This window comes from Camelina sativa, chromosome 17, assembly GCF_000633955.1.
Source record: "Camelina sativa cultivar DH55 chromosome 17, Cs, whole genome shotgun sequence".
Lineage (NCBI taxonomy): Eukaryota > Viridiplantae > Streptophyta > Magnoliopsida > Brassicales > Brassicaceae > Camelina > Camelina sativa.
The window spans coordinates 20,376,707-20,392,057 of record NC_025701.1 but is presented as its reverse complement, the minus strand read 5'-3'; the positions used below and the strand labels follow the sequence as shown (position 1 = coordinate 20,392,057).

The 15,351-nt window shown below is 41.1% G+C and overlaps 1 protein-coding gene across 1 annotated transcript in view; it reads left to right on the top strand.

Moving 5' to 3' along the window:
- The window catches only part of LOC104759660 (glucuronoxylan 4-O-methyltransferase 3-like), a 1,636-nt gene continuing 870 nt past the window's right edge, over positions 14,586–15,351 (top strand). The window contains exons 1-2 of the mRNA XM_010482565.2: positions 14,586–15,125; positions 15,212–15,346. Coding sequence (XP_010480867.1) covers positions 14,735–15,125; positions 15,212–15,346 — 526 coding nt within the window. The 5' untranslated portion in view covers positions 14,586–14,734. The remainder of the gene's footprint in view (positions 15,126–15,211; positions 15,347–15,351) is intronic.

Sequence of the window (15,351 nt, the reverse complement as noted above, 5' to 3'; positions counted from 1 at the left end):
GTGGATTTGAAATCAGTTCTCCCAAGCTTTTGAGCTATGGAGTATGGCATCACACTTGTTGAAGCTCCCAAATCACAAAGGCATTGATTGTAGTGGAGGTAACTGATTGTGCAAGGCAGATAGAATGGCCCTGGATCCTTAAGCTTAAGTGGGATGATCACTCCTCCAAGGTTCTCAAGATCCTTCTCATCTTGAGCTTGAGCCTTCTTTTTTGACAAATCAAGCAGAAAATCCCTATAGAGAGGATATGGTTCATACTGTTCCAAGGCAGGTCCTCTCTCCTCTTCTTGGTAAGCTATGATGATCTCTTGAATGGCTGACACTTGTTCCTTTTTCTCAACCAAAGCTTCTTCTTTCAAAACCCTTTCTTCCTCTTGTTGCTTAGCCAACATCTCCTTTTTCTCAATTATTTCCCTTAACTCCTTGATCTTCTGTGCTTTGAAACGCCCATGGAATGGTAGTGGAGGCTTGTAAGCAGGAGGAATGTACTTAGTAGGCTTGACAGCTTCGGAGTCTCCAGCTCGATCGACCACTCGAGCATGCACTCGGTCGGGTGGCTGCTCGAGTTCCTGGTCGAGTTCGCGTGCAAGCTCCTGTTGCTTTGCACAAACGTCACTTGGGCCTTCAGTAACTAATGAATTCCCCCAAAATTGGACTTCACTGTCCTCAGTGACTTCTTCCTCATGAATTTGAATGGCTTTGGCTGTGAACTCCCTTGGATTTTGAACAACTTTTCCAGGGAGTTGGTTGGGTTTTGGAGCTGAAGTAGAGGCTATATTACTTTCCATATACTTCACTCTTGAATTAAGACCCTCAAACTTCATATTCAGATCATTGTAGATGTTAACCTTTGGTTCAACTCAGCAAATTGTTTGGCTTCCTCAATCTTACCTTGTGTTTGTCCAATCAACAATTGTTGCATCATTGCTCTTAAGTCTTGTTCTTGGCCTTGGTTAGTCTGAAACCCTGGTGGGGGACACAACTGAGGCTGGAACACTTGATGTTGTTGTTTGGGGATGTAGTTTTGTTGTTGTTGAGGCTGTTGAGGTGGATAGACTTGGTCTTGAGGATTAGCCACATTGGTATTCCTATAAGAGAGATTGTTGTTCTTGAAACCCCCTTGGTTGTAGCCTTTGAATCCTCCCTGATTTTGCATGTAGCACAACTCAGCAAATTCAGTCTCCCCCTCTTGAACTGGAACATCTTCTTCACCAATGAAGTGAATAGACTTTTGTTGGCTAAGAAGGATCTTGTCAAGCTTCTCATTGACCATCTTCAAGTCCTTCTTATACTTGTCCTCTTGATCAGTTGATGTTGACCTTATGGTTCTGTCATAGTCCTCATTATAGTTGCCATTTGACTGAGCAAGATTCTCAACTAATTCCCAGCTTTCTTCCACATTCTTGTTTAGGAAGTTGCCATTAGAAGCTGTGTCAAGAAGCATCCTAATCTTGGGAAGCACTCCTCTATACAATGTGCTCAAGAGTGACTCATTGCTGAAGCCATGATGAAGACATTGAGTCTGAAATCCTTTGAACCTCTCCCATGCTTCACAAAAGCTTTCATTGTTTCTTTGAGCAAACCCAAAAATTTCATTCCTCAATCTAGCAGTCCTTGCATTGGAGAAGAATTTGGCTAAGAAAGCCTTCTTGCAAGCATCCCATGTGGTTATTGCTCCAGTAGGAAGAGTCTTCTCCCAAAGGTGTGCCTTATCTCCAAGTGAGAATGGGAAGAGCCTCAACTTGAATCCATCTTCACTCACTCCATTGATCTTTGTAAGACCACAAATTCTGTCAAACTCATCAAGGTGATCTAGTGGATCCTCCATTGGCAACCCATGGAACTTGTTAGCTTGAATCATGGAGATCAATCCACTCTTGATCTCAAAGTTGTTGTTTGCTACTGTTGGAGGCACAATACCAGCCCTTTGGTTGTGGGTGTTGGGTGCATCTCCAGCACCAATGTGCCTAGGTCTCTGCTCATGGTTAGCTTGTTGCTCCATGATCACTGAATCCTCTTGCTGAACTTGAACTACCCTTCTTCTCTGATTTCCCAAACCCTTTGGCTTCCTATGTATGTTGTCAATAGGCCTTTGAAGATTATCTTTCCCCTTAGACCTTGTGTGCATCAACAAACGCGAGTACAGACTCGAACATGTTCACAATTGAGCTCAGGCTCGTCTGGGCTGTCAAGTTGACTGGGAAGTGGTGTCCAAACGTACACGGCGTCTGACTCGATCAAGTGCTCGATCACTGCTCGGTCGAGTGGTGGTTGAGTGACTGGTCGAGTGGTACCTGAAATGGAACTTCAACCCAGCAACAGAAGATTCAAGTGTATAAACGAAATTAATCTTAGACTAATATGGATCCTAAATGTCACAAAAACACACTCAAATGGGCAACGGCGCCAAATTGAAACAAGGTTTTTATGGTGGGTGAATGATGATGATGAATGTATGCAATGGTGAGATATGAATGGAATGATGGATGGGTGTTTCAATTTCCCTTATGCTGTTGCAGTATAAGAGGTATCAATCCTAAATGAGTGTTTGTGAGCAATTAAGATATGCATATGAATCTAAGTTAAGACAAATGTAAAGATTGCTTGTCACTAACAATCCTAAGATGAAAATGTAAAGATACAGAAAGTAAACTACAAGAACTAAGAACTAAATGCAAATGAAACTGAATGATTGTAACAGTAATGAAGCAAGAACATAAATAGAAACTACTACTAATGAACTAATGCAAGACAATCAATGAACTGAAAACTAAATGTATGCAACTGGAATGAAACAGGAATGAAATAGGACAATCACAAATCATAAACAAGAGTTCTGGGGATGAACTCGAGCAAGCACTCGACCGAGTGTAGGTCGAGTACAGGGTCGAGCTAGAATAATCCGGGAAACAGAGCAACACAATAAAAACAGAGCAATGCAAATACGAATCAAACAACAAGCAAGCAGCATGATTAAGACTTAGATATCAATAAACAAAGAAGGTCCTGAGGCCATTCATGGGATGAACTAATCATTGTGGTTATCTAACTTGGTTAACAAATTTCAACCAAACTTTGAGTTAACCTCTAGACATAAAAATCTAAGACAAGTTTCTTCCTCTCTCATGGCAAGAAACAATCAAACCTATGCATTTCTAGACTTGTTCTCACACAGTAAAGAATCTACACAAGCAGGCATTAAGCAATACATCTCAAACCAAACAAGACCTCTAATCTCTTAGCAAGCCTAATGGTAAGCTCTAGATCTAGCCTTATCTATGCTTCTTAAACATTGGTGTGATGCTAAGAAGCTTGAGATCAGATCCTACCCTCTCAGATATAGGATCAGCATTAAGAACATCTAGCCTAGAAGAGATCTACAACAATCAAGCTTGACCAAATCACACAAGCCACAAGATCAATCCATCCTAACCCATCCTCAAGATCCTAAGCAAGCTACTCACAACAATACATGATGAACAAAGTCAAAAACCCAGAAAATATTGAAACTTGCATTATTAGAAAGATGAAACAAAGATCTTCAATATTGATGAAAGGATCAAACTCAAATTCTCAATATTAAGAAAGTTATGAAACCAACAATATTGAGGAATTTAGTCTTTTACAAGTACAAGATCTAAGAAAAATAAAAGTGCAAAAAGAATAATTCCCAAAAGGGTAAAAACTAGGTTTAGAGAATATCTAAAAAGCTGGACTCTTTTGGTGGCTGCAGGTACAAGGCTTTATATAGGAGAGGAGGTGGAAGCCCTAAAAATACAAAAAGTCAAAGTAGTCAACGGCTCGGTCAACTCGACCAGTGCTCGGTCGAGTGGCTTGGTCGAGCTGGCTTCTCTCGTGCAATCTCCACTCGGTCGAGTCCTCCTCAGCACACGGTCGAGTGTCTGGTCGAGTGTGCGGTCGAGTTGGACTCTGGACCTTGGTTCTTCAGCCTTAACTCCCTTGTTTCCTCCTCATGATTGCTTCACATCTCTTCTCCATTGCTTCCATGCTCCTTAAGCTCCAAAATCACCTGTTTATGCATGAAAAGATGCAAATGCAATGCAACTAAACTCTAATGCATGATTGGTCCTAAAGCTATGCAATAATGGTTAAAATGGATAGCAAAAGATCCAAAAGATGTGAATAAAAACTAAGGGAAAACAAGGTAAAATATATGAACATCAGGTCCCATATCCACTAGCCACCTAACCACATTCACAATCAACAGCGGAATAACAAAACCAATATCCAATAATAAACCAATAATAATCCAATAATAATCCAATATCATAGCATAAGCAATATCCAAATACCAAACAACAAGAAACAAGGAAGCAGCAACCAAGCAATGTTTCTAATGACTCAATTCTAGCAACCTAACAATGCTAGACAACATCCAATCGAGTCCCTAGAACATCGTCCTCTTCATTGCCTTGATTCCACGATCACACTTTGCCTTTACCTGCACCACAAACACAAATTGGGATGCATGAGTATTTGATAAACACTCAGTGAGGCAATCCTCCCATCTACTGGGCTATACACACAAGCAACAATGATTCCAAAGTTCCAACAAGCATCACACAAAACACACAAAGCAGGAAATCAAACATCGTCTCGCTGGAAGGGAGGTGTCGACCGACACAAGTCAAGTGTCGATCGACACTGGCCTTGGTGTCGACCGACACTACCCCACAGTGTCGATCGATGCCCAATTTGCTGGTGTCGACCGACACCAAGTGGTGTCGATCGACACTCCTTCTGCAACTGCCATCCGCGCGAAGTCGAGAGTCGAATCTCACTCCCAAATCTCCTCCAAATCGTCCAATACTCGAAACCCAAGCCTTATACATCCGTAGGAACCTGTATCAACCAATCCCAGCAAGAAAAACACACAAACAAGCAAGAACAAGGGAATCAAAGGCTTAGATTAGCCATGGTCATGCACTCATCTCTGCAGAAAGATTCTGACCAATAAGAACGAATTCTCTCACTCCTAGCAAGCTTCTAGCACCTTCCCAGCCTTAGATCTCCAAAGAACAGCAAGGAATCTCACCAATCTCTCTCAAAAGCTCAAGAACCAACTCTCTCTTTTGTTTTTCTCTAAAAGCGGAGAAACAACACAAAAACACGACCCTAGGTCGTTTTCCCCCCTCTAACAACTTGATTTTAGGGATTTCCTAAATAAACCACGCAAACCGGACGATTAAAAATTGAACCGACGAAACCGACTACAACTAGTGTCGATGGACACCTCCTGTGGTGTCGATCGACACCCTCACCAAAATACCAATAAAAGGTTTGCGGGTGTTACAATTCTCCCCCACCAATCTAGATTCGTCCTCGAATCTCGAACAACCATCAGCCAAGGACTCCCGTGCAACCGTCTCCACGGCCCGCACTCCTCCGACCGATCTGCAGAAGGTCACCTGTAGGTGATAGACTCACGCTCCAGGCGTCATTTGCTCTCGACTTTTGGACTTTCCTTTACTCATAGGCCTAGACCTTGAGTTCTTATTGGCTCCTCATCAGACCTAAGTCTGCATGCCAAATGTTGGCTCCTCATCGGGCCTAAACCCGCATGCCATAATATATAAGGAAAAATCCAAACTCGTCTCTCGGGTCATCACCCTACAGCGCGCCTCCAGACCTTCATCCGAAGTCGATATACCAATCATACTCCCAAGCCACAAAGTCTCTGAATATGGCAGTACTAGGAGAACCAAAGTCCCCCATGAGTCGCGAGCAAACGATTCTGAACATGTCTGAGTCCTATCCCTATCTAGGTTTCCTTCTCGTGGCTCGCGTAAAACATCTCAATGTCCTACCAACCACATATCCCCTCACTGGAATACCTCATGACCACACAAGGATCATATACATGCCACAAGGGCCGCCACCAAGGCCAAACAAAATGCACTAAAGAGGACCACCACCAAGGCCAAACAAAATGTCCTAAAGAGGACCGCCACCAAGGCCAAACAAATGTCCTAAAGAGGACCGCCACCAAGGCCAAACAAATGTCCTAAAGAGGACCGCCACAAGGCCAAACAAATATCCTAAAGAGGACCGCCACTAAGGCCACTCGTCCCGAAGGACCGTCACAAAGACCATATGTCTCGAAGGACTGTCACAAAGACACTCTGGCTAAACAGCCCGCCACAAAGGCCATCAATTGGCTAAAAGCCCGCCACAAAGGCTACACACACTGTCTAAAAAGACCGCCACACACATGCACCCTGACTCGAAAGTCCGCCACAAAGGCCACAAAGCCCCTCCAAGGCTTCCCACCGCTAAAATGGACAAATTCTAACTCCCGTAAAACTTTCCATATTTAGCACTTTCCATTTTTGGAAACTTTCCACTTTTGGAAACTTCTCTTCACAACCCCGCCTCACGGAAACTTTGTACCCCAAACACCACCTCATCTTGTTACTGAGTCGCACAACCAACCACCCCAAGCGACCGAGTAACAAGAGAGATGGGCTGGAATACTCCATTCCCGCTCCAGCCACGGATTACAGATGGGACCAGGCTAAACAAGCTCAAGTCGCGGCTTGCTTCTCATACCACTTCTTGAACCTTGCCTTCATCTTTGCCTCAGGCTCCCAAGTCTGCTCCTCAACACCATCACAGTCCCACAGGACTCTCATCAAAGGAATCTTCTTCTTCCGAAGTTCCTTGATCCTCCTCTCGAGAACCCTCACTGGTCTCGCCTCCAAAGTCATGTTAGGCTGAAGATCCTCAGGAATCTTAGCCAACACCTCCTCTCCCTCACGGAGACACTTCCGCAACATAGACACATGGAAAACCTTATGGAATGCACGCATCACCTCAGGTAACTCCAATCTATATGCCACTGGTCCAACCCGCTCAATCACTCTGAATGGACCCATATACCTCGGACTCAACTTAGTCTCTGACAATGACCTGTTCGGACCCCGCAACATGGCCATCTTGAGGTACACTCTGTCTCCCACCTGAAACTCAAGATCTCTCCTCCTCCTATCAGCATAACTCCTCTGCCTATCCTGAGCCTCCTTCATGTTCAGCTTGAGAACCCGAATCTTCTCTGAGGTCTCCTGAACAAAACTAGCACCAAACATGCTCCTCTCCCCCACCTGAGTCCAGCATAATGGTGTACGACATGGCCTCCCATACAAAGCCTCATAAGGAGCCATCTTAATACTCGCCTGATAACTGTTGTTGTAAGCAAACTCTACCAGGTTCAGGTGATCTGCCCAATGGCCACCCCAATCCAACACACACATCCTCAGCAAATCCTCCAGCGTCTGGATCGTCCTCTCAGACTGTCCATCTGTCTGGGGATGATAAGCTGTACTCATATGCACCTTAGTGCCCATCTCTGCCTGAAATGCCTTCCAGAACACCGAAGTGAACTTAGAATCCCTATCAGACACAATGCTCGCTGGCACCCCATGCAACCTGACTATCTCCCTCACATACTTCTTAGCCAAGACCGCTGCTCCATCAGTCTTCTTAATGGCCAGAAAATGTGCTGACTTAGTCAACCGGTCCACAATGACCCAAATAGCATCAAAGGTCCGTGACACTGGCAATCCTACCACGAAATCCATGGTGATCATATCCCACTTCCACTCAGGAATGGGTAAACTCTTCAGTAACCCGCCAGGAACCTGATGCTCAGCCTTCACTAGCTGACACACATCACACCTCGAAACCCAACTAGCTACATCCTTCTTCATCCCGACCCAATGATAGTACCTCTTGAGATCACGGTACATCTTAGTCGCTCCTGGATGAATGGACAACTTGCTCGCATGAGCCTCTCTCAGAATCTCCTGTCTCAACTCCTCATCCTTGGGCACACAAACCCGACCGTGCACCAAGATAGTACCATTATCTGAGACCTGATACTCTGAATCCACATCCTTAGAGGCATTCACCAGCCCCAAATCCTTCTCCTGAGCCAACCGCACCCTACTCAGAAGATCTGCTCTATCTACTGCTTCCAAACCCAACGGTTCCTGTGAAACAGCACACAAGCTCAACGCACTGATCTCCCCTACCAGAGACTCCATCTCCTGCTCCTGAGCCGAAGCTACCCTCTTCCGACTCAGAGCATCTGCAACCGTGTTAGCCTTACCAGGATGATAGGCTATCTCCAAATCATAATCTGCCACAAGCTCCATCCACCGCCTCTGTCTCAAATTCAGCTCAGACTGAGTGAATATATACTTCAGGCTCTTATGATCTGTAAACACCTGTACCTTTGCACCATAAAGATAAGATCTCCAAATCTTCAGGGCAAAAACTACAGCACCCATCTCCAAATCATGAGTAGGATAGTTGCCCTCATGCACCCATAACTGCCACGAAGCGTAGGCAATCACCTCCCCATGCTGCATCAGAACACACCCCAAACCAACTCTAGATGCATCTGTATAAACCACATAGGGTTCCTCCTGCTCAGGCAAAGCCAACACTGGCGCAGTAGTCAACATCTCCTTATGGCTCTCAAAGCCCTCCTCACACTCCTGTGACCATACAAAAGGAACATCCTTCCCTGTCAACTTAGTCATAGGACGTGCTCTGCTCGCAAACCCTGCACAAACCTCCTGTAGTAACATGCCAACCCAAGGAAACTCCTGATCTCTGTGGCATTCTGCGGTCTAGGCCAATCTCTGATAGCCTGAATCTTCTCTGGATCAACAGAAACCCCCTCAGCAGAAACAATGTGACCCAGAAAGCCATCTCATGCTGCCAAAAACTACACTTGCTCAACTTGGCAAACAACTTCTGCTCCCGCAGCTTCTCCAGAACTGCTCTCAAATGCACTGCATGCTCTTCAAGACTCTTAGAAAATACTAGGATAACGTCGATGAAAATGATGACAGACACGTCCAGAAACTCCTGAAACACGCTGTTCATCAACCTCATAAACACTGCTGGTGCGTTAGTCAACCTAAACGACATCGCCACAAAATCATAAACCCATACCTCGTCCTTCTTCTTGACGAACACCGACGCTCCCCACAGTGAAGTGATATGACAAAAGAGTCCCCTGCTCAACAAATCCTCTAGCTGCGTCTTCAGTTCTACTAAACAAAAAATCAAGTAAGCCGACATCAACACACCACTACTCGGATATCAACAGCTCTTGTCCATTGAAGAACCTCTAGTAACTTGTTTCTTAGGAAAACTTCCACAAGATAGCTTTTTACAAAGTTATCTTTTCGCTTAGCAATTCTCCACAGCAAATCATCAATACAAACGTAATAAAACAAACAAGTACCATACGTTCGCACATTCTGATTCACCGCATCAAATGTTTTGCAAGCCGCCAACTCAAACCTCTTGCCTTGTCTCCCTCAGCAAGCTTACCAAAACCTTGAATCTTGCACCCCTGTCCACCTCGAATGAACGTAATCCAACATCGTCGCAACGATTAGATTATCCTGCTATGAAGGCTTCTCGTGAACTTATGAATCTGGCAAACATGCCTTTCCCAGCTCACACCTGTTGTAGCTCCCCTTCCCGGGACTGCAGCACTATCGGCCTCACAATCCTGGCAAAACAGCCACACATTCATAACCGCTCTGGTTTATAAAAACATGACTTATTGGTCAACACATCTAAAGCCCGAGATTAAACCACCGTCAATCCCTCGAGGTCAACATTCAATCGGGTTGTTTATACTCACGTCCTAGGTATTGCTTGCTCCCAAATCCACCACCCTTAGGTCGCAACCTTCAAGCCATACCGATTTCACTCTCAGACCAGCGTCTTCGAGTTATACCGTCTCACTCTTGGACCACAATCCTCAAGATCTCGGTATCATGGGAACTACTCATCCCCTCAGGAGAACATAATCCCCTCTGCCACTCTCGGAGCCCCCAGCCCCTCGAGCTATCGGTATTCAGGAGAATCACCATCCCCTCAGGAGAAACAATCCTTAATCACTATAAATATCTCCCGACCAAAAGTACTTCCTGTGGTCAGAGTATAACATTTCAATATTACACCTCCCCACTCAACTTATAATATCCCACTGGATTACCCACCAAACAGAGAAAATATATGCTCCAACTGCATACGTCCACCTATCCGCCTCTCTAGGCCCGATACCTCTTGAGAATAATCTCATACCGGTCATCTACAACTGCTCCATCCTCTTAACATAGGATGAAAACTCCTCAACATCCGCAGCCCTTGGCTGCACCCCGCCACATGAGGTACAACTGGAGCCTGCACTGGTACCCCTCTCGGTAACCGCTCCACCAGCATGCCAACAGATCCGCCAAGCGATCATCCCAACCCTGGGCTACACCTGCTGCAACCCCACCTCTGGGTTCCCAGCACCCCCGGCACGCTCACCGGCTAACCCCCTCTGGTCCCTCCTGATATGCTTGCGACCCTCTGACGTACCTCCTCGTGGAACTCTGGACCCCACACTCGCTGGCCTCGGGACCCACCCGAACATGACCATGACCATGTCCCCGTCCACGACCAACAACTCAAACACCTTTAACCACTGCACTTCCAAGAACATAGGCTAACAAGCAATCTTAACATAACACAAAAACACAAACTCACCGTGGAATCACACTGTCGGCTCGAAGAGGATGTTCTAAGACTCCATGCCACACACAATTGACTAACTCACATAATCAATCAAGACATGCAATCCCAAACATCTACAGCACAAAGCCTAGTGAACCCAAACCTAGAACCGTAATGGCTCTGATACCAAAATGAAACGACCGACCTTTTTTTTTTTAATAAATAATAAATAATATATATATATATATATATATATATATATAAATAAACTACAACTAGTGGTCTCATACCCACTAGCCACCTAACCACATTCACAATCAACAGCGGAATAACAAAACCAATATCCATCCAATAATAAACCAATAATAATCCAATAACAATCCAATATCATAGCATAAGCAATATCCAAATACCAAACAACAAGAAACAAGGAAGCAGCAACCAAGCAATATTTCTAATGACTCAATTCTAGCAACCTAGCAATGCCAGAGAACATCCAATCGAGTCCCTAGAACATCCTCCTCTTCATTGTCTTGATTCCACGATCACACTTTGCCTTTACCTGCACCACAAACACAAATTGAGATGCATGAGTATTTGATAAACACTCAGTGAGGCAATCCTCCCATCTACTGGGCTATATACACAAGCAACAATGATTCCAAAGTTCCAACAAGCATCACACAAAACACACAAAGCAGGAAATCAAGCATCGTCTCGCTGGAAGGGAGGTGTCGACCGACACCAGTCAAGTGTCGATCGACACTGGCCTTGGTGTCGACCGACACTACCCCACAGTGTCGATCGATGCCCAATTTGCTGGTGTCGACCGACACCAAGTTGTGTCGATCGACACTCCTTCTGCAACTGCAATCCGCGCGAAGTCGAGAGTGGAATCTCACTCCCAAATCTCCTCCAAATCGTCCAATTCTCAAAACCCAAGCCTTATACATCCGTAGGAACCTGTATCAACCAATCCCAGCAAGAAAAACACATAAACAAGCAACAAACAAGCAAGAACAAGGGAATCAAAGGCTTAGATTAGTCATGGTCATGCAGTCACCTCTCTGCATAAAGATTCTGACCAATAAAAACGAATTCCCTCACTCCTAGCAAGCTTCTAGCACCTTCCCAGCCTTAGATCTCCCAAGAACAGCAAGGAATCTCACCAATCTCTCTCAAAAGCTCAAGCAACAACTCTCTCTTTTGTTTTTCTCTAAAAGCAGCGAAACAAAACAAAAACACGACCCTAGGTCATTTTTCCCCTTTTACAACTTGATTTTATGGATTTCCTAAACCAACCACGCAAAGCGGACGATTAAAAATCGAACCGACCAAACCGACTACAACTAGTGTCGATCGACACCCTCACCAAAATACCAATAAAAGGTTTGCGGGTGTTACATTATATAAAGTTTGATGTCAAAATTACTCATTAATAAGATCGTGACAAGTGATATAAAATATTGATACATATTATAAAATATCTTATTTTCTTCAATGACTTTGATATATAATATGGAAAAGTGTCAAAAAATTTCTTTCTTTATAAAGTAGTAGGACATCTAATTATATTTACAGAATTTTCCATGTTTATATTTTTAAAACTTTATTTTTCTAAATAAAAAAAGAAAACTAACAAAATTAATAGATTTACCAAGATCGTGACAAGTGTCAAATATATTGATTAGATGTTGACACATATCAAATTTTTTTTATATAAACTTAATAGGACATCTAATTATATTCACAAAAATTTTCATGTTATTTTTAAAAAATTATTTTTCTAAATCAAAAAGGAAAACTAACAAAATCAATAGAATTACCATTTTATGCTAATTATATTATAAGTGTATTCTCAATAAAATTTAACATGTGTAAGTAAAACCTTAATATATTAAGCATGTATATTAATCAATAAATATATTTAACATAATTTTAGTCGGATATAAATGTATTTATCGTTGTAATATAAATTTTTATTGTAAGTAAGTACACAAAACTTTGAAAGAATAACGAACTTAAAAAGAAAAAATTTCAATTCATGATGTGTATTAGTATAGTTTTACATATTTTATTTTAAAGATTTTAATGCACGTAGTAATATGAGAAACCTGAAAAAAAAATTGGAAAAATGAGTTTGTACGAATGAATTTTTGTTAATTGATGAAAATTGACAAAAGTATTACTTATGAAGTTATGAAATATAGAAGAATAATATTTAGGATATTTTTGGACTTGCAAAATTTTTGTGGATGTTAGCTCATTGTTTTACTGATTATTTTTATTGTTAAATTTAGAATACTAACCAATATACATATTATCTCAAATGATGCTCATATTTTTTTTTTAAAAATTAAAATTTTAACTGTAATCTATGAAGAAGTGAATTATGGTTTTACGATGAAATAAATAGTTAAATGTGATTACTAAACTAAATGTCTAACGATAAAATTTATTTTAAATTAAAAACATTTCAAATATTAATATGTATCATTTAAAAAAAATATTTTAAAAAAATTAATATTTTTTATGTTTGATTTTATAATTTAATTATATATTTGTAGTTTTCGGGATAACCCGCCAACCGCAGCCGTACCTTGCTAAAATCTGTAATCCCGATAGACTTAATTGTGAGGACCTTCTTTTAACGGTACACCGCATGCCTATATTTTCTATATAAATTATATTTATAAAAATTTATTACTTTTTAGTATATAAAACTGATTGTCGTAGCGATGGATTATTGACATTTTAAATTTATAAGAATATCGATCATAACCCGTCCCATAATAATTTAAATTTATTAAATAATATATTTTAAACCTTTTATAAAAATTAATTAGCTATATAGATAATAACATTAAAATTTTAGACAAAACTAAAAAATTTGAAGTAATTGAATATGATTGATTGGAGCGAATATAGATTTTCCTATATTGGAATGGCAAAAATTTTGTTTAGTTTTGCAGAAAATTAGGGTCGGAGGTGGAGATAATTTAGAAACATTTTACTTCATTGATATGATGATATTTAATTCACATACCTTATTTTTGCATATTTTGATATTATCTTTTAATTTTTTTAAAAAATGTTTTAATGATAATGGCATTAGTTGTAAATACCTTCAAACTTCAAGACTACTTTGACGAAACTGCTGCAAAAATAATAATATAGATACGTAAAACAACGTGTATAATTAATGAAAATCACTTTGAAGAATACTAAAATAAATTATAGTTAGAGACTGAGGAAAAAAAGATTATGCATGAGAGAGTTATCAATAATGTCACGAGTCATTTATACGAATGTCTGAAATATATGAATTGTTTTTTTTTGTGTAGAATTGAACAATATTGCAGACACGACATTGCACGAATAGGATTCATAGGATGTAATTTAAAAGGTATTATCATTTTTTGTCTGCCTCATCACCACCCGTGGACTAACGACTAATGATGATGTATGACTCTCTTTGTCTTAAGTCTTAACACTTAATCATTAACTTTCTTACTCGAAAGTTATTACCAGACTTGCACAAAATCTGTTAAGTTTTTGTTTAATCGGTTTCGGTTTGGTTACATATGTTTTCTTGGCTAAAGAAAACCTGAATTTAAATTTCAACTCAATTTTGGGAGCAACTTGTTGGTTTAGTTAAACCGACACAATTTGGACACCTTTGGAACTGTGCAAATGAAAGCCTTTTTTTTCCTAGTTTGACAAATATTAATGTTCAAGAAACAAAAAACCAAAGTTGTTAAAACACCAACATGGGGTGGTTATTTAAAAAATAAGGAATAAGAAAGTTGCAACCACCATGTTGGTTCCTTTTTAACACCTGTCTCGTTTGGATCACTCTATACAATATTTGCCCATCAGATTCTTCTCTTTCAAGCATCAAATTTATAACCAGAAATGTCTCCATTACGTTACACATCTTCTAGTTATCATGATTATATAAATAAATATACACATTATAATATGAAAAAACAAAAAACAAATTAGTTAGTATATGTATTCACCACCAACTTCTGTTGTATTGGAAGAACAGCAACCTTAGTAGCTTTCATGTCCTCCTCAACTTCCTCAATCATTAAAACCGTAACCTCTCTCTCTATATACATACATTTCTAACCATTATCAAAACATCTTCCTCATTCACCGATCCGAAAAACCCCAAATAGAAAAAATGAGGACCAAACCTCCATCTTCCGTTAATCTCAAAGTCATATTCATAGGCTGCTCAATCTTGATCTTTCTCATCATCTTCTTTGCAAGATCAAACATCTCCTCTTCAAAGCCAATCTCCAAAACAAATCTCTCCCAAGAAGAAGAACCAACTCATCACCATAAACCAGAAGCATGTCTAACAACATCACAACAATGCACAAAGATGCCACTTTCTTTATCCGACGCATTGGTTCACTACGTCACCAGTAACGTCACTCCACAGCAAACATTCGATGAAGTCTCTGTCTCAAAGAGAGTCTTGGACAAGAAGTCTCCTTGTAACTTCCTCGTCTTTGGCTTAGGTCACGACAGCTTAATGTGGGCATCTCTCAACCATGGTGGTCGTACCTGTAAGTACTCTGTTTTTTCCTCTGTTTCAAACAGATCTAATGAAAATTTTCGATTCCCTCATTAGTAAAAAGTTTGATTTTTTCAGTGTTTATTGAGGAAGACAAGGCTTGGATTGCTATAGTAACCAAGAAGTTCCCAAACTTGGAATCTTACCACGTAGTTTACGACACAAAAGTCAAAGATTCAGACAAACTCATGGAGCTAGGAAGATCAGAAGAGTGTAGA